The sequence below is a fragment of the Muscardinus avellanarius genome (genome assembly GCF_963383645.1).
Source record: "Muscardinus avellanarius genome assembly, chromosome: 19".
Classification (NCBI taxonomy): domain Eukaryota; kingdom Metazoa; phylum Chordata; class Mammalia; order Rodentia; family Gliridae; genus Muscardinus; species Muscardinus avellanarius.
This window is the reverse complement of record NC_137805.1, coordinates 43,745,484-43,763,637: the sequence shown is the minus strand read 5'-3', so window position 1 is coordinate 43,763,637 and position 18,154 is coordinate 43,745,484. Positions and strand designations below refer to the sequence as shown.

Below are 18,154 nucleotides of genomic sequence, written 5' to 3'. Positions count from 1 at the left end.
GGTCCAAGAGTCAGTAATTTGTAGCTTACTTATTAAGCTATTCAGGATGGGACAGCTGTAGTCCACATGGTTCTAGTGGCCCAAATCCCAGCAAAGTTTAATCAACAATGATAAGAAAAACAGGTTTACTAATAGAAGAGCTACTACACAACTAATAGCCTGGCAGTCGGCCAAGGTTTAGGCTGGCCAGAGAGTATCATTGATTGTCATTAAATGGGATGAGTTAAGGATGCCAACCCTATGCCATTGTGTACTGCCACAAAATTAGCATTCTGTGGCAGTAAGTGCTTGAGGGCATGTCTGCGTGGATGGCTTAAAGACTGCTAATCTCACTGTGGGCAGCCAAGAGAGTCAGCAGGCATGACAGTGAGAAAAATGAAAAAGGAACCGAAGAGGCAATGAGAAAGACAGTTCAATATTGACTCCAAAATGGGTGATGATTGCTTTAGCCTCTCTCTCTCTTTTTCTTGTGGAACCCAGGGACATTCTACTTCCGAGCTACACCACCAGCCCTATTTTTTATCCTTTATTTTGAAACAGGGTCTCACGGAGTTGCAAAGGGCCTCATTATGTAGCTGAGGCTGTCCATGAACTGCCATCCTCCTGTCTCAACCTCCTAAATGGTGGGATTACAAGTCTGCGCTACCATGCCCGGCTGTTTTAGTCTCTTTTTCATCACTGACCAAAATACCTGACAAGCACAACTTAGAAGAGACCCTTGATAAGCTGGGTGTGGTGGCCCATGCTTGTAATCCCACCGTTTGGAAGGCTGAAACAGGAGGATCGCACAGGTTCAAAGCTAGCCTCAGCTAATTAGTGAAACCCTGTTTCCAAATAAAGTATAAAAAAGGTCTGGTCTGGGAGTATAGCCTGAAGGTAGAAAAGCCCCTGGGTTCCAACCCCAGTACCACAAAAGAGAGAGAGAGAGAGAGAGAGAGAGAGAGAGAGAGAGAGAGAGAGAGAGAGAGAGAGGAGAGAGGAGAGAAACTTGATACGGATCAAAGTTTTAGAGATTTATTCCATGGTTGGCAGAACACAGCAGAGAAGCCTCTCTCATGGCAGCCAGGAGCACAGAGAGATGAAGCAGCCGGGAACATGTCCGTCCCCAAATCCGCACCCTATGACCCACCTCCTCCAGCTATGCCTGCCTGAACCTTGCTGTACTGGGGACATGTTTCCAACACATGACACTTTTGGGGGACACTCCAGGCCCAAACCAAGACAATGATGATGGCAGCTAAAACTTTGATATGTGTGACCATTTTCTTAGAATGAACAGAAATCAACGGCCTGTTATCTCAGGGAATGGAATCTAAATAATACTTAAAGGCAAACCCACGTCCACTGTGCTTCATATAGATGCATTTCCTTCAAAGACACAAGAATGGGAAAAGCCTTCAACCCAGGTTACAAGACGTAACTATTACCTCCATGATGCAGTCTCAAAGGCTAAATTGTTCACACAGAATAGGCAAATGATACCAATACACAAAAGCACAGGAGTGTGTGAAAAAATTATAATAAATAAAACATGCCTGCAGAAGTCCTGTGCAGCATGGTAAGACCTCCAAGACATAATGCTGAGTAAAAAGAAAGGTGAACAAAAGGAACACATGCACATGAAACCCAACTGCATATTGTCTTCCAGTAGCACAGGAAAGAGTCTTAAAAGACACACACGGAAATGAAAAAGCAGTTATTCTTAAAGTAAATGCCCAGGACTAAGATTGATGATTAAAAATTTTTCAGCCTTATTTAAAATATTTTGAGTTTAGCTGGGTGTGGTGGCGCACGCTTGTAATCCCCGCGCTTGGGAGGCAGAGATAGAAGGATCGCGCTGGTTTTAAGCCAGCTCCGCTGGCTTAAGAGACCCTGTTTCCAAAAATAAAAAAGTATAAAATAGGTCTGGGAGTGTAGCCCAGAGGTAGAAGGGCTTCCAGGAACACCAGTACCACAGAAAAAAAAAAAATTGAGTTTAAAAATAACTGTAAACCAGGCGTGGTAGTACATGCCTCTAATCCCAGTACTTGGGAGGCCGAGACAGGAGAATCCCAGATTCGTGGCCATCCTCAGCTACTTAGGCCCTCCACAACTTAGTGAGACCCTGTTTCAAAATAAAAAATAAAAGTAATTTGGGGTATAGCTCGGAGGTAGAATGTCCCTGAGTTTGATCACTAGTGCCGCAAAAAAACTGTAAAATTAAACATATTTAATATATATCAAGCATAAAAACCCAAGATTCAGAATAGTGTGCATAGTATATGCCATCTGTGTCATGTTAAAAGAATACACATAGGCCGGGCGTGGTGGCGCACGCTCATAATCCCCGTTCTTGGGAGGCAGAGACAGGAGGATTGCGCAGGTTCGAAGCCAGCTGTGCTGGCTTAAGAGACCCTGTTTCCAAATAAAAATGTAAAAACAGGTCTGGGAGTGTAGCCCGGAGGTAGAAGGGCTTCCAGGAACCCCAGTACCACCAAAAAAAAAAAAAAAAAAAAAAAAAAAAAAAAAATGAATACACATATATCTGTATTTGTATAAAAAACATTGGAATGAGCTGGGGTATGGTGGCGCACGCTTGTAATCCCGTCGCTTGGAAGGCTGAGACAGGAGGATCGCACAGGTTCAAAGCCAGCCTCAGCTACTTAGTGAGGATCTCAGCAACTTAGTGAGACCTTTTTTTCCAAATAAAGTATAAATCAGGTCTGGTAGTATAGCCCGGAGGTTAAAAAAAAAAAAAAAAAAAAGCCTCTGCATTCCACCCTCAGTACCACAAAAAAAGGGAACGAAAAAAAATTGGACTGAGGGTATAGCTAAGAGGTAGAATGCCCCTGGGTCCCACCCCCAGTTCTGAAAAAACAACAACAAACATACAAAACACACTGGAATGGCATGCAAAAATTCTGAACAGTGGTAACTTTTGGGGAGTGGAACTAGGAAAAATACTTCTTTTGTTTTTACTTTAAACACTTACCACTAAGCTGGGCATGGTGGCGCACGCCTGTAATCCCAGCATTTGGGAGGCTGAGACTGGAGGATCGTGGTTTGCAGACAGCCTCAGCTTAATGAGGCCTTCTGCAACTCAGTGAGACCTGGTTTCAAAATAAAGAATAAAAAAAAAAAAAATAGGGCAGGGGTTGTAGCTCGGAGGTTGAATGCCCCTGGGTTCCACCTTAAGACCCGCTTAAAAAAAAAAAAAAAAAAAAGCTTACCATTGCTTGGTGTTTATTCTGTGAGCATGTATTACTTTTATAACAGATTTACAAACGTTTCTTCTCAACCTACAGTAAGAACTTTGCTCTGTAATGAAAGAAACCAAATTAACCCATTTCACAACCCAGCTGGATGGTTCTGTTTTTGATGCTCCCAAGCTGGAAGGCAATGAAACAGAAAATAACAAGAACTATGAGCTACTAAAACATGGTCCAGACAAAATACACAAAAGAAACTATCTTTTTTTTTTTTTTTTTTTTTTTTTTTGCGGTTATTGGGGATGGAACCCAGGGGCAATCTATCTGTGAGCTACACTTCCTCCTAGCCCTATTCTTTATTCTTTATTTTGAAACAGGGTCTCACTAAGTTGCAGAGGGCTTCACTAAATAGCTGAAGCTGGCTGCGAACCTGTGATCCTCCTGTCTCAGCCTCCTGAATGCTGGGATTATAAGTGTGCGCCACCATGCCAGCTATCGTTTTTATAACCAATGTTTTGATTCCTTCCTTCTTTCCTTCCTTCCTTCCTTTCTTTTTTGGTGGTACCAGGAATGAACCCAGGGACACTGTACCTCCAATCTATACCCGCAGCCCTATTTTTTATTCTTTATTTGCAAACAGGGTCTCACTGAGTTGCAAAGGGCCTCACTAAGTAGCTGAGCCTGGCCACGAACTGCGATCCTCCTGTCTCAACCTCCCAAATGCTGGGATAACAAGTGTGCACCACCACGCCCAGCTTTGGTTTCATTTTTTTTTTTAAATCATCATTCCGTTCCATGTAACATATATACCATACATTCATATTCTCTCTCTCTCTCTCTCTCTCTCTCTCTCTCTCTCTCTCTTTGTGGTTCTGATATTGAACTCAGGGACGTTCTACCTCCGATCTATACCCCCAGGCTTAGTATTTATGCTCTTTTTTTTTTTTTTAAGAAAGGCAGACTGCCACGTGCAGCGCCTCATTTGGATGTGTCTGGAGTCTTGGAAGCCCTACTACCCTACGTTCTCCTACAAATGGACCTTGAGAGCTTGTTTGGAGGTTCTAGCAGGGGAGCGCAGCTACTCCTATACCCTTGACCGAAGACCGGTCCTCCTCTATTCGGAGAAGGTCGTCCTCTTCGCCCGAGCGCGCAGCTTCGGGAGGGATGCACATGGAGGGTGAGGGAGGAAGGGGACACCGCCAGGCCAGCCAGCTCAGCCGAATCAACCCTGGCGATCAGTGGGGTGACAGATGTCGCAGCCAGATCGCCCTCACATCCTTTTATGCTTTATTTTGCAACAAGGTCTCACTGAGTTGCAAGGAGCCTCTCACTAAGTAGCTGAGGCTGGCCGCGAACTGTGGTCCTCCTGTCTCAGCCTCCCAGGTACTGGAATTACTTCCTTCTAGTGGATATTGCTATTTAGAAACAAGATCTGAGCTTGGTGTAATGATACACACCTGTAACCCCAGTATTTGGGAGGCAGAGCCAGGAGGATTATAGGTTTGAAGACAGTTGCAGGAGGTAGAAAGACTCTTAAAAACCTAGCAAGACTTTGTTTCAAAACAATACATAAACAGAGCTGGGAGCGTAGCTCAGCAGTAGAACACCCCTGGGTTCAATTCCCAGTGCCACAAACAAAACAAAACAAGTCTGGGTGTTACATGTGCTCATTACTACTGGGGTGGGGTGTCATTGCTTCCAGGATATGGGTAGGAAATTTGTGCCTCTATATATGCACACGTTAACATACATATATCTATTTCTTTATATAGCTATCTATTAAATACATTCATTACTCTATCCAATATCACAAGGTTCATTCTACCCTTTTCCCTTGCCACATTGTTAACTCCTTTCTCATATAGAAGCTTGACTCCTTCACACTGAATGTACTTACTCATTTGGATGTGTCTGGAGTCTTGGAAGCCCTACTACCCTACGTTCTCCTACAAATGGACCTTGAGAGCTTGTTTGGAGGTTCTAGCAGGGGAGCGCAGCTACTCCTATACCCTTGACCGAAGACCGGTCCTCCTCTATTCGGGGAAGGTCGTCCTCTTCGCCCGAGCGCGCAGCTTCGGGAGGGACGCACATGGAGGGTGAGGGAGGAAGGGGACACCGCCAGGCCAGCCAGCTCAGCCGAATCAACCCTGGTGAGCAGTGGGGTGACAGATGTCGCAGCCAGATCGCCCTCACATCCTTTTATGCTTTATTTTGCAACAAGGTCTCACTGAGTTGCAAGGAGCCTCTCACTAAGTAGCTGAGGCTGGCCGCGAACTGTGGTCCTCCTGTCTCAGCCTCCCAGGTACTGGAATTACAGGTGTGCACCACACACATATATTCTCATATATTCTCCTTTCGAGGAGTAATTATGAAATATACTAAGGTACAGTTTTCAGTAGCCATCTTGCCAAAGTCTTCTAGCTTGCTAGCAATCAAGAACCTTGCTTTTCAGTTCCTGAGGAGACAGGGTCTTTCTATTAGAACTAATTTAGAGGTAGCCTGGGTCCAATACTGAATTGATATTCACTGATTCTAAATTTTGAATGTGAATCTGAATTTGACACTCACTCAATGTCCTTAAACTGGGTTAGTGTTTCATTCTCTCCATTCCACAATTCCTTCCCTCTATTCACCATGATTTGGACTTTATAATCCCATCTCCATATACAGGAAGTCCTCACAAAGACAAACCACCATCACATGAACAAACACAAAATCTTTTCAACAGAGAGATTAAAGAAAAGTGACTCCAGCTGAACTGCCTCTTGACATTAGGCAGCATTTCACGGATCCAAAACTAGTCCATTCTAAAAGAGACAAAACTCCACACTCGGCCACCTTTCATCAGAGCTGCCCAGAATCTGACAGGAAGCACTTACCCCCATGACTCTGCCACGCTGCTCAACGTCCTCCCACATGAAATGCACTATGATGCGACACATGTATTTCCCACTCCGGCCTTCCTGCTTCATTCGGACTAGACACATCCTGGGTGGGAAGAAGACAAAGTCACTGGCTGTTTGCACTGTTCACATCATGCATTTCCATCCAAGAGTAATTTCAGATGAGGACATTGAATTAAAAAAAAAAAAACTGATGAGCCGAGCATGGTGGCGCACGCTCGTAATCCCCGCACTTGGGAGGCTGAGACAGGAGGATCGCACAGGTTCGAAGCCAGCCTCAGCTACTTAGTGAGGCTCTCAGCAACTTAGTGAGACCCTATTTCCAAATAAAGTATAAAATAGGTCTGAGAGTATAGCCCGGAGGTAAAAAAGCCCCTGGGTTCCACCCCCAGTACCACAAAAAAAAAAAAAAAGTAAGTAAAATTACTTATTTTGGGGGGGGAGGGCTTCTACCTAATGATCTACATACACCTCCAGCTTTTTTTTTTTAACTAGTTAGTTAATATAAGAACAATGTTTATACTTCATTTATTATGTGTAAGAATATAAGAAAGGGTATCAACATTTCAAAGTAGTTCTAAAAGTTCTCATAACCATATTGATTTTTATTATATCTCTCATTAGTTATTAAGCGGCTAAAATAGACCTCTCATCTAAAGGACAATTCCTTCTATAATTATGGAATGCTCTGTCTAAACTGGTAATTCTATCTCCATGTACAATTAATCCTGCCCATTAAAAAGTACTATCAACAGCATGATACAATGAAATAATTCCAGCCTGATCTGCCTCAACATCTCTGTCAATGACTAAAATGGAGAAAAGAAAACATACTTATCAAACTAGCAGAAGACAAGAAGCTGGGCAGTAGAAAAAATCTGCTAGATGACCCAACCATGAATCAAAAATATTTCAACAAGTCTGAATTGAATCTAACAAGAACAATTAGAATAGGGATAAACTGAAGATTCTATACTTGGGTTGAAATGAACAGTGTAGAGGAACAAAATTGAAGTCACACCTTCCTACATGTGAAAAAGCCTTAAAAGGCTTAGATGAACAGTACGTGCTCAATGGGTATCAAGTGATTAATGTGATCTTATTAATGTGATTTTAGATACAGCAATAAAAATATATCCTCAATGTCAAAGTGAGATTTTTGTTCTAAAAAATCCAAAAGTAAGGTATATTCTTAGTCTTACAGATAAGAATCTACTTGGAACAGTAGAATCCACTGACCATAGTTTTGAACATTATGGTTTCTGTTGTTATTACTGTTTTTTATTTTTTTTAGGTGCTGGGGATGGAACCCAGGGGCATTCTACCTCCGAGTTACACCTCCAGCCCTATGTTTTATTCTTTATTTTGAAACAGGGTCTCACTGAGTTGCAGAGGGCCTCACTAAGTAGCTGGGACTGGCTGAGAACCTTGATCCTCCTGTCTCAGCCTTACGAACGCTGGGATTACAAGTGTGCACCACCACACCTGGCTTGAACATTATGGTTTATTTATTTATTTATTTATTGGCGGTACTGGGGACTGAACTCAGGGGCACTGTACCTCTGAGCTATACCTCCAGCCCTATTGTTTTGTTTGTTTGTTTGTTTGTGGTGGTACAGGGGATGGAACCCAGGGGCCTTCTACTTCCGGGCTATACTCCCAGACCTATTTTTTATATTTTTATTTGGAAACAGGGTCTCTTAAGCCAGTGAGGTTGGCTTCGAACCTGTGCGATCCTCCTGTCTCCACCTCCCAAGCGCGGGGATTACAAGCGTGCACCACCACGCCTGGTTTGTCTCTTTATTTTTGAAACAGGGTCTCACTGAGTTACGAAGGGCCTCACCAAAGTAGCTGAGGCCATAAGATCCACTGGTCTCTACCTCCTGAACGCTGGGATTACAAGTGTGCGCCACCACACCCAGCCAAACATGTTTTAAGAGACAGGAAGATACAGTTAGACAGGAAGAATAAGTTCTGGTGTTCCATTTCATAGTAGGGTGACTATAGTTAACAATAATGTATTATATATTTCAAAACAGCTAGAAGAGAAGGTTTTGAAAGTTCTCATCCCAAATAATATATGAGGTGACAGATATGCTAATTACCCTGATTTGATCATTATACAATGTATACATATATCAAAATACCACCTTCTTCTCCATAAATATGTACAATTATGTGTCAGTTAAAAATCTTTAAAAAAGAGAGATGAAAGACCAGAAGATAGCTAACCTGGAGAAAACTAGTAGAGAATTCTTAAACACTGTAGAAAAGTAATTAAACTGTTTATCCAAGAGTAAGAATTAAAACCAAGAATGGGCTTATAGGGAGAAAGATTTTTTCAACATTGAAAAACAAAGGAAGCTGGGCGTGGTGGCACACACTTGTAATCCCAGCATTCGGGAGGCTGAGACCAGAGGATCGCGGTTCACGGACAGCCTCAGCTACTTAGTGAGGCCCTCTGCAACTCAGTGAGACCCTGTTTCAAAATAAAGAATAAAAAATAGGGCTGGGGGTGTAGCTCGGAGGTTGAATGCCCCTGGGTTTCATCCCCAGACCTGCAAAAATATAAAATTTTAAAAAGACTAAAAAAGTAGGGCTGGGGATTCAGCTCAGAGGTACAATGCCCCTGGGTTCCATCATCCCCAGTACTACAAAAAAAAGAAAAAAGAAAAAAGAAAAGCAAAACAAAAGCAAAAGCAAAAGCCTTCTAACAGGGAGTGCTGGGAAATGTGAATGACGGACTAGAACTCAAAAAGTAGAGAGCCTGTCTGTTACTAAATAAGTGTTTGGTAGGGACATAGCCCACAGAGGTGGGCTACTTGATCTCTAGGGGATCTGCTGTTGTGATTCTAAATCTATAACCTCTACACTCAGTGCCTAAGAAATAACCCTTTGAGACGATATTGGAAGAGGTTATAGAAAAGGACTGGGTTACTTTATAGGATGCAGGAAGCATCCAGGGCAGAAACAAACTGGGGAACGTTCAATAGTGCTTTCTCAAAAAACATTTCTAAAAGTTAATCCAATCACTTGTGTCAGTCTCTCACCTGAAAAGACACTGTGTTTTGATGCCTAAGTGTCGTCAGAGGCCAATTCATCAACAGCAATAGTGAGGTAATGGAATTCATTTATTTGAAAACTCTGCAGTCACTACACCTGCCCTCTGAGGCTTAAAAGGTAGATTTTCTCAGACTATAAACTTTCTAACTGTATCAACATGGGGTGAGATGTTTTTGGTTGCAGAACACAGCTCATTCCATTGCCCATAGAGATAATGGTTGCTCAAATGGTAATCTGGGTTGAAACATAGGACAAAGCTGGGTATGCTAGCGCACGCTTGTGACCCCAGTACTTGGGAGGCTGAGATAGGAGGATCACAGGTTCACAGCCAGCCTCAACTACTTAGTTAGGTTCTCTACAACTTAGCGAGACCCTGTTTCAAAAATAAAGAATAATAAATAGGGCTGGAGGTGTAGCTCTGAGGTAGAATGCACCTGGGTTCAATCCCCAGTACCACAAAAAAAAAAAAACAAAAAAACAAAAAAACAAAGAAACAAAAAACACATGCACACATAAAATGAAGAAGAAGCTGGGTGTGATGGTACATACCTATATTCCCAGTTCTTGGGAGGCTGACACAGAAAGATCAAAGGTTTGACGACAGCCTCGGCAACTTATTGAGACCCTCTTTCAAAACAAAAAATAAAATAGGGCTGGAGGTGTAGAATGCCCCCAGGTTCAATCCCCAGTACCACCGGGGAAAAAAAAGGTTACTGACTGTTTACCCAATGAACATAAATTGAGCTCCTACTGTGTGAAGGGACATGATTGGACGTGTAGGTATCACAGTGATGGCATAACTAGAACCTGGCTGTCAGGGAACAGCTTGTCTCCTAGGGGAGGAGAAATGTTTCACACACAAACAGCACTAAAAGACAATGCAGTAAGTATCCTAAAAGAAAAGTACAAAGGAGTTTGAGAGGAATACTTCTGGCTGAGCGGCATCAGAAAAAGCTTCATGGAAAAGGAAATATCAAAGCTGGGCGTGGTGGTGCACACTTGCAATCCCAGCATTTGGAAAGCTGAGACAGGAGGACAGCAGTTTTCAGGCAGCCTCAGCTACTTAGTGAGGTCCTTTGCAACTCGTGAGACATTGTTTTAAAATAAAGAATAAAGCTGGGCGTGGTGGCGCACGCTTGTAATCCCTGCGCTTGGGAGGCAGAGGCAAGAGGATTGAGGCCAGCTGCGCTGGCTTAAGAGACCCTGTTTCAAAAATATAGAAAATAGCCGGGCATGGTGGCGCACGCTTGTAATCCCCGCGCTTGGGAGACAGAGGCAGGTTTGAAGCCAGCCGCGCATGCTGGCTTAGGAGACCCTGTTTCCAAATAAAAATGTAAAAAACTAGGTCTGGGAGTGTAGCCCGGAGGTAGAAGGGCTTCCAGGAATCCCAGTACCACCAAAAAAAAAAAAAAAATATATATATATATATATATATATATATATATATATAGGTCTGGGAGTGTAGCCCAGAGGAAGGGCTTCCAGGAACCCCAGTACCACAAAAATAATAATAATAATAATAATAATAATAATAATAATAATAAAGAATAAAAAATAGGACTAGGAGCCGGGCATGGTGGCACACGCTTGTAATCCCAGCATTTGGGAGGCTGAGACTGGAGGATTGTGGTTCACGGAGAGTCTCAGCTACACAGCTCAGTTGAGACTGTTTTAAAATTGAAAAGACTAGCTGGGCGTGGTGGCACACGCTTGTAATCCCCGCGCTTGGGAGGCGGAGACAGGAGGATCACGCAGGTTCGAAGCCAGCCACGCTGGCTTAAGAGACCCTGTTTCCAAATAAAAATATAAAATATGTCTGGGAGTATAGCCCAGTGGTAGAAGGGTTTCCAGGAACCCCAGTACCACCAAAATGAATGAATGAATAAATAAATAAATTAATTAATTAATTAAATTAAAAGACTAAAAAAATAGGGTTGGGAGTGTAGCTTGGAGGTAGAATGCCCTGGGTTTCATCCCCAGTATCACAGGAAAAAAAAAAAAAAAAAAAGGAAAACATCACACCTTGTACTGGGAAGGAGGAGCTGAAGTTGGACAGGTAGAGACAAAAGATAAAGGGACTTTCCAGCAAACAGAACATTAAAAGCAAAGGCAGGGCCTTGGAAGAGGTCAGCACATGTCAAGGAAACAATGAATACCCAGATTTGTGGGAGGGAGGGTAAAGGAAACAGGAAAAAGAAGCTAGAAAAGTCATGAAGGGCTTTGAAATATCATGCTAAGAAAGTCTGGACTTTTCTGGACAAAGAAGAGATGTAATAAGATTACCCCATTGGTGTCCAGAGCAGATGAGCCTCTGAGAAGTTAACCCTTTCTTCCCAGGCTCAACTCTGTAAATAAACATTAATGTCTCTATGGCTGGAAAATGACACCTTTGGTGAATACTTACTTTAATAGCATTTTGGCAACCAGAACTATTTGCTCCAGAAATACAAACTGAAGATTGCACTGCCTCTCGAAAGACTACAATCAACAAAGTGTTATAACTTGCACTAACTCTGTTAATAATAACAATTTAGACAACATGGATTAACGCCAGGCATAGTGAAGCATGCCTATAATCCCAATACTTGAGAGGCTGAGACAGAAAGATCACCAGTTCAAAGCCAGCCCCACCAACTTAATAAGGCCCTCAGCAACTTCAAGACCCTGTTTAAAAATTAAAAATTAAAAAAGAACTGGGGGTATAGCTCAGAAGTAGAATGCCCCTGGGCTCAATTCCCAGTTCAATAATAATAATAATAATTACAATAATAATAATAATAATAATAATAATAATAGATGATGAAAGAAAATATGGATTGAAGCTTATAAATCAAAGGAGGGAAAATTTGAATTTCTCCCCAAAACATTGTACCAATTTAGTTCAATGGATGCTTGACTGAGTCTAGATACTCTCAAATACAAAGCTCTACAACAAATACTATCACACATAGCTTAAGTTATAAAACCAAACCAAGAATTATTTTTCCTATCAATATCAAGTATACTAATGACTCCTATCAATTCTAAGAAAACAAAATTCTGATCTGAGGGCTGTCAATCACCAGCACAATATTTGCCTAGTTAAGACCTCAACTAATTTTTGCTCTCAGTGTGAATAAAATTCTTTAAGTAGTTAAAGACAGAAAAGCAGTCCTATTATGAAAAACTTTTGTGTTTATCCTTTTCAAAGGAAACATGGAGCTGAAGGCTAGCCCCACATCTCAGACAACTGCCCTGGAAAGTCCAGACAGCAGCTAAAGACCAGTTCTTAGGCCACTCAACCTTAAAGCCTGTTACATTCAGCCTACGCCTCCCTTTTCTGTTAATACCGGTTTTGAACAGGGAATATATGTGTGCTACCATGCCCAGCTCAGGATTCTTTGGAAGGGGTGGGAAGAATTCATGCTAAGACATAAAAATTACCCTCAAAATTGCAAAATAATCCAGGCATGGTGGCACATACTTAGATGATCTGAGTATCTTAAAGACTGAGACATGAGGATTGCAGGCTCCTGGCCAGTCTCATCAACTTAGCAAGGCCTTCCACAACTTAGTGAAACCCTGTTTTTATTTGTTTGTTTGTTTGTTTTGCTGTACTGGGGATGAAATGCAGGGGCATTCTACCTCCAAGATACACCTCAGCCCCATTTTTTATTCTTTATTTTGAAACAGGATCTCACTGAGTTGCACAGGGCCTCACTAGTAGCTGAGAATGTCCACAAACTGCAATTTCCTGTGCCAGCCTCCCAAATGCTGGGATTACAAGTGTGCGCCACCACGCCCAGCTTAACCCTGTTTTAAAATAAAAATAAAAAATAGGGCTGGGGGCGTAGCTCAGAGGTAGAATGCCCTGGGTTCAATCTTCAGTAACACACACACATATACACACACACACACACACACACACGCGCGCGCGCCAAAATAAGAGTCAGGCACAGTGGTACATGCTTGCAGTCCTGAGGCAGTAGGATCACATGTTCAAGGCCAGGCTGGACAACTTAGTGATACCTTGCCTCAAAATAAAATCTATCTATTTTTCTCTCTTTTTCCCTTCCTTCCTTCCTTCCTTTCTTTCTTTTTTTCTTATTTATTTACTTATGGTGCTAGGGATTGAACCCAGAAGCATTTTACCTCCAAGCTATACCCCCAGACCGACTTTTTATCTTATTTGGAAACGAGTCTCCCTAGGTTACTGAGAGCGTCGCTAAGTTTCCAAAGCTGGTGATCCTCCTATCTCAGCCTCCCAAGTACACTTGGTCCGCCACCATATCCAGCTAAAATAAAATTTCAAAATAGTTGAAGATATTGCATAGTGGTGGAGTGCTTGGCTAGCATGTGCAAGGCCCTGGGTCCAATCCCCAGGATTGCAGGATAAAAAGGAAATAAAACAGTAAGAATAAATTAATAATAAAAAGTCTAGTACTAAATAATTATTCATTTATTTAACAAGTATTTATTAAGCACCTACTCTGAGTACACACTTAATCTGTGCACGAACTATTCTGTTTAGGAACAATTCCAACTGCTCTTCTCAAGTTAGATTTTCTTAAACCCACAATTTATTATTGAGGTTTTAAGCTTCACAGTCTCTCAGTGATCCCAGTAGCTCGTAAATAATATGATCTCTTTTACATATAAGGAAAGCAAATAACCCAGCTAGAAAAGTAAAGAAAAAAAGGAGTGTCCAAGCTTCATTTGATAGTTCCCTAATCTCTCTAAAAGGCAAGCATAGACACAGAAGACAGAGGAAGAAAAACTCACTGACTAGGAATCTCAAATAATAAAGGGCTAAAGATAATAAAGATATTAACTCTGCCTTGCCATAAATAATGAGCACTACTATTTATTAAGTCATGTAATATAAGACCTGATGTGTTTGTTCATAACTCTTTCTTTTTCTTTTTTCTCTTTCTCTTTTTTTTTTTCTTTTGCAGTACTGTGGATGGAACCCAGAGGCATTCTACTTCTGAGCAACACCTCCAGCCCTATTTTGTATTATATATATATATATATTTTTTTTTTTTCCAGGTCTGGGGATGGAACCCAGAACCCAGGGGCATTTGACCTCCGAGCTACACCCCCTGCCCTATTTTTTATTCTTTATTCTGAAACTGGGTCTCACTGAGTTGCAGAGGGCCTCACTAAGTAGCTGAGTCTGTCCATGAACCGCGATCCTCTGGTCTCAGCCTCCCAAATGCTGGGATTAGAAGCGTGTGCCACCATGCCCGGTGTATTCTTTATTTTGAAACAGGGTCTCACTAAGTTGCAAAGGGCCTAAGTAGTAGCTGAGGCTGTCTGCGAACCGTGATCCTCCTATCTCAGCCTCCCAAATGCTGGAATTACAAGTGTGCACCACCACACCCGGCTACCTCTTTTAATCGATATAATAATCTAACCATTATAACTGTCCCTCTGTCAGAGGAAACTGAGAAGCTTAAGTAACTTAAGGTTGGGGGCGGGATATAGCTCAGTGGCAAAGCCTCTGCTTTGCAGGTGTAGTGCTATGGGTTTGATTCCTGGTTCCAAAAAAAAAAAAGAAAAAAAGAAAAAAGAAAACCTCTAAGTAACTTAAGGTTGCACAGTGAAGAAAGGAAGAACTGGAATGAAGCCTGGGCCCCCTGCCCCCTTCCACCGTGTCTCCTATGCTATCTTCCAGTCAGTGGTGGCCAAGCACCAAACTTCTCTTCCCACTAAGACAAGTGTTAAGACAACAATACTGTCTGCAGAGCCAAGCAGAGCAGGAGAGTCTCCTCGCCACCACTTCCTCCTCTTGGCCTCAATCTGCAGGGGAAGAACCCTTGTTTAACCTGACGCTGCCCTCGGCCACGCACTGGCGGCTCAGGGATCCTGTCTCCCTTGCCCTGTTTGGGCACTCTGACAATACCAGCTGTGTCTGACCTTGTTTGGCCCACATGGTAGTTTCTGAACTGCTTAAAGGGGATCTGATTGTGAATTCAATGAAGACCAGTGAGCAGTTGGGCAGGTTTGTCACTCTGGCTGCTATGAAGGAATCCTAAAAGGGTCTTTCACAAAGCTTGTTTCTCTTATTCTATCACCAGCTGAGGCCAAGAAAGCAGAGCCTACATGGCCACACTCAAGCCCCAGCAGTGTGCTAATGAATGGTTCATTTATTTGTGAGCTGGAAGGCTGGCCCTTTCCCAGGGCTAGCTAGGTACAAGGCTATCTCTACCTGGCTTCATAAACTCCCTCCCCATGAAGTGTAACCCTTATGGGGGAGCATGGGGTCACAAGACAGTATGAGCAAGCAGACAATTAGGGCAAGGCACTTCTGGGAACATCTCACCTGATAATGAGCCACTCTGAGAGCTAGACCTGGCCTGTGGCCTGCCTGTCAGACCACTATAAAGAGCAAGCTCCTGGGCAGCAGGTACCAGAGCACTGAGGTTAAGCAATGATGATATAATACTGCTGCTCAGGCCTTTCATTCTGAGGGGAAAAGCTATAGTGTGGGTGTTTGAACAGAGAAACTCTGGCTAGAGTTAGGAAAAATAGGTTGTGTGTATGACCAGGGCACATCACATAGGGCTGGAGCTGCTGGAATCCCACAAGACCAAAAGTGCTTCCTGAATGCTGGGATTACAAGTGTGCACCACCACACCCAGCTCCCCAGTCCTATTTTGTATGTATGTATGTATGTATGTATGTATGTATGTATATATGCATATATGTATGTATTTATTTATTTGGTGGTACTGGGGTTCCTGGAAACCCTTCTACCTCCAGGCTACACTCCCAGACCTATTTTATATTTTTATTTGGAAATGGTCTCTTAAACCAGTGCGGCTGGCTTCAAACATGCCTCCTGTCTCCGCCTTCCAAGCGCGGGGATTACAAGCGTGCACCACCAAGCCTGGCATTTTGTTTTTATTTTGAAACAAGGTCTTGCTAGGATAATGAGAATCTCTTGCTGAGGCTGTCCTTGAACCTGCAATACTCCTACTCACCCTCCCAAGTACTGGGATTACAATTATTATTATAATTTTTTTGTGTGTGTGGTACTGGGATGGAACCCAGGGGCATTCTATCTCTAAGCTACATCCCCAGCCCTATTTTTTATTCTTTATTTTGAAACAGGATTTCACTAAGTCACAGAGGGACTCACTAAGTAGCTGAGGCTATCCACAAACTCGGATCCTCCTGTCTAAGCCTCCCAAGTACTGGGATTACAAGCATGCACCACCATACCTGGTTTCCCTGTACTATTTTCAGGGTTTACCAGGACAGATAGTGAATGCCAAGAATACAGTGTCTAACATATAGCAGGAAGCAGTAAGTGCTTGCTATGCTGTTGATATTCAGGGGAAGACACCCTTCTTGGTAAAGAAGGAACACTCAGGCAAGAAGCAGAGCGTTGTAGAAGAAGCAGTTCACAAAGTCAGCTTTGGATTTGGACAAAATCCTGTACAACTGCCAAAACCATCTCCTCATTTGTAAAACAAGAAAACTGAACTAGATCTGTAGCTTTTAAACTGTCTTCTGAGTGTCCATGGAGATAGTTAAGGGTTCCTTTTCTATAGGCATGTTGATTGATGTGAATTGAGCAGATCATTCCCCCCAGCCCTATTTTTTATTCTTTATTTTGAAACAGGGTCTCACTGAGTTGCAAAGGGCCTCATAAAGCAGCTGAGGCTGGCCACGAACAGCGATCCTCCTGTCTCATTCTCCCAAATGCTGGGATTACAAGTGTGTGCCACCATGCCCGGCTTATGAGAATTCATTTTTAAAAAGAAGTTTAGCTGGGCGTGGTGGCACACACTTGTAATCCCAGCATTTGGGAGAATGAGACAGGAGGATCACTGTTCGTGGCCAGCCTCAGCTACTTAGTGAAGCCCTCTGCCATTTAGTGAGACCCTGTTTCAAAATAAAGAATAAAAATAGGGCAGGGGGTGTTGCAAATGCCCCTGGGTTCCATCCCCAGACACACACACACACACAAAAAAAAAAAAAAAAAGAAAAGAAGTTTCTAAGAAGCTTGCAAACCACTAGATCCCTCTACCTAAAATGCTTTTACATCTACTCTTGTACTTGCTTGTACTCCTCGTTCTGGTGTCAAGTATAAATGTCACCTTTTTTTTGGGGGGTGGCACTGGGGTTGCTGGAAACCCTTCTACCTTCGGGCTACACTCCCAGACCTATTTTATTTTTGGAAACAGGGTCTCTTAAGCCAGCGCGACTGGCTTCAAACCTGCACGATCCTCCTGTCTCCACCTCCCAAGCGCGGGGATTACAAGTGTGCGCCACCACGCCCGGCATAAATGTCACTTCTGATGCATACCCCAACTAAATGATGTGGTCCTTGGCCGGGCACGGTGGTGCACACTTGTAATCCCCGCGCTTGGGAGGTGGAGACAGGAGGATCACACTGGTTTGGAGCCAGCCTCGCTGACTTAAGAGACCCTGTTTCCACATAAAAAAGTTAAAAAATAGATCTGGGAGTGTAGCCCGTGGGAGTGTATCCCAAAGGTAGAAGGGCTTCCAGGAACCCCAGTACCACCAATAAATAAATAAATAAATAAATAAATAAATAAATAAATAAATAAATAAATAAAGTGGTCCTCTTCCCCCATAGCCTTACCATTTCTTCTCATAGCACCTATTACTGCTATATTTTTCTTTTTCTTTTTTCTTCTTCTTTGTACTGGGGACTGAACCCTATCTCTGAGCCCTATCTTATTTTTTATTTTAAAACAAGGTCTCTCTAGGTTGCTGAGAGTTTCACTAATTTGCTGAGGCTGGCATTCAACCTGAGATCCTCTTGTCTCAGCCTCCCAAGAACTGGGATTACAGGCATGTGCCACCATACCCAGATCACAGTTCTTTTCCTTCCTTCCATTTATTTGTTTGTTTATTTATTTATTTATTTATTTTAGGTACTAGAAATTGAACCCAGAGGCATTCTACCTCCAAGTTATAACCCCATCCCAATTTTATATCTTATTTGGAAACAGCATGTCACTAAGTTGCCAAGTCTGGCTTTGA

General features: G+C 42.7%; 1 protein-coding gene across 4 annotated transcripts in view; it reads right to left on the bottom strand.

The window, feature by feature from the left end:
* The window catches only part of UQCC1 (ubiquinol-cytochrome c reductase complex assembly factor 1), a gene marked incomplete at both ends in the record, with an annotated part of 107,593 nt that overhangs the window by 44,214 nt on the left and 45,225 nt on the right, over positions 1-18,154 (bottom strand). For all 4 annotated transcript variants that reach the window (XM_080716644.1, XM_080716642.1, XM_080716641.1 and 1 more), the window contains one exon: positions 6,068-6,176. In XM_080716644.1, coding sequence (XP_080572770.1) covers positions 6,068-6,176 — 109 coding nt within the window. The remainder of the gene's footprint in view (positions 1-6,067; positions 6,177-18,154) is intronic.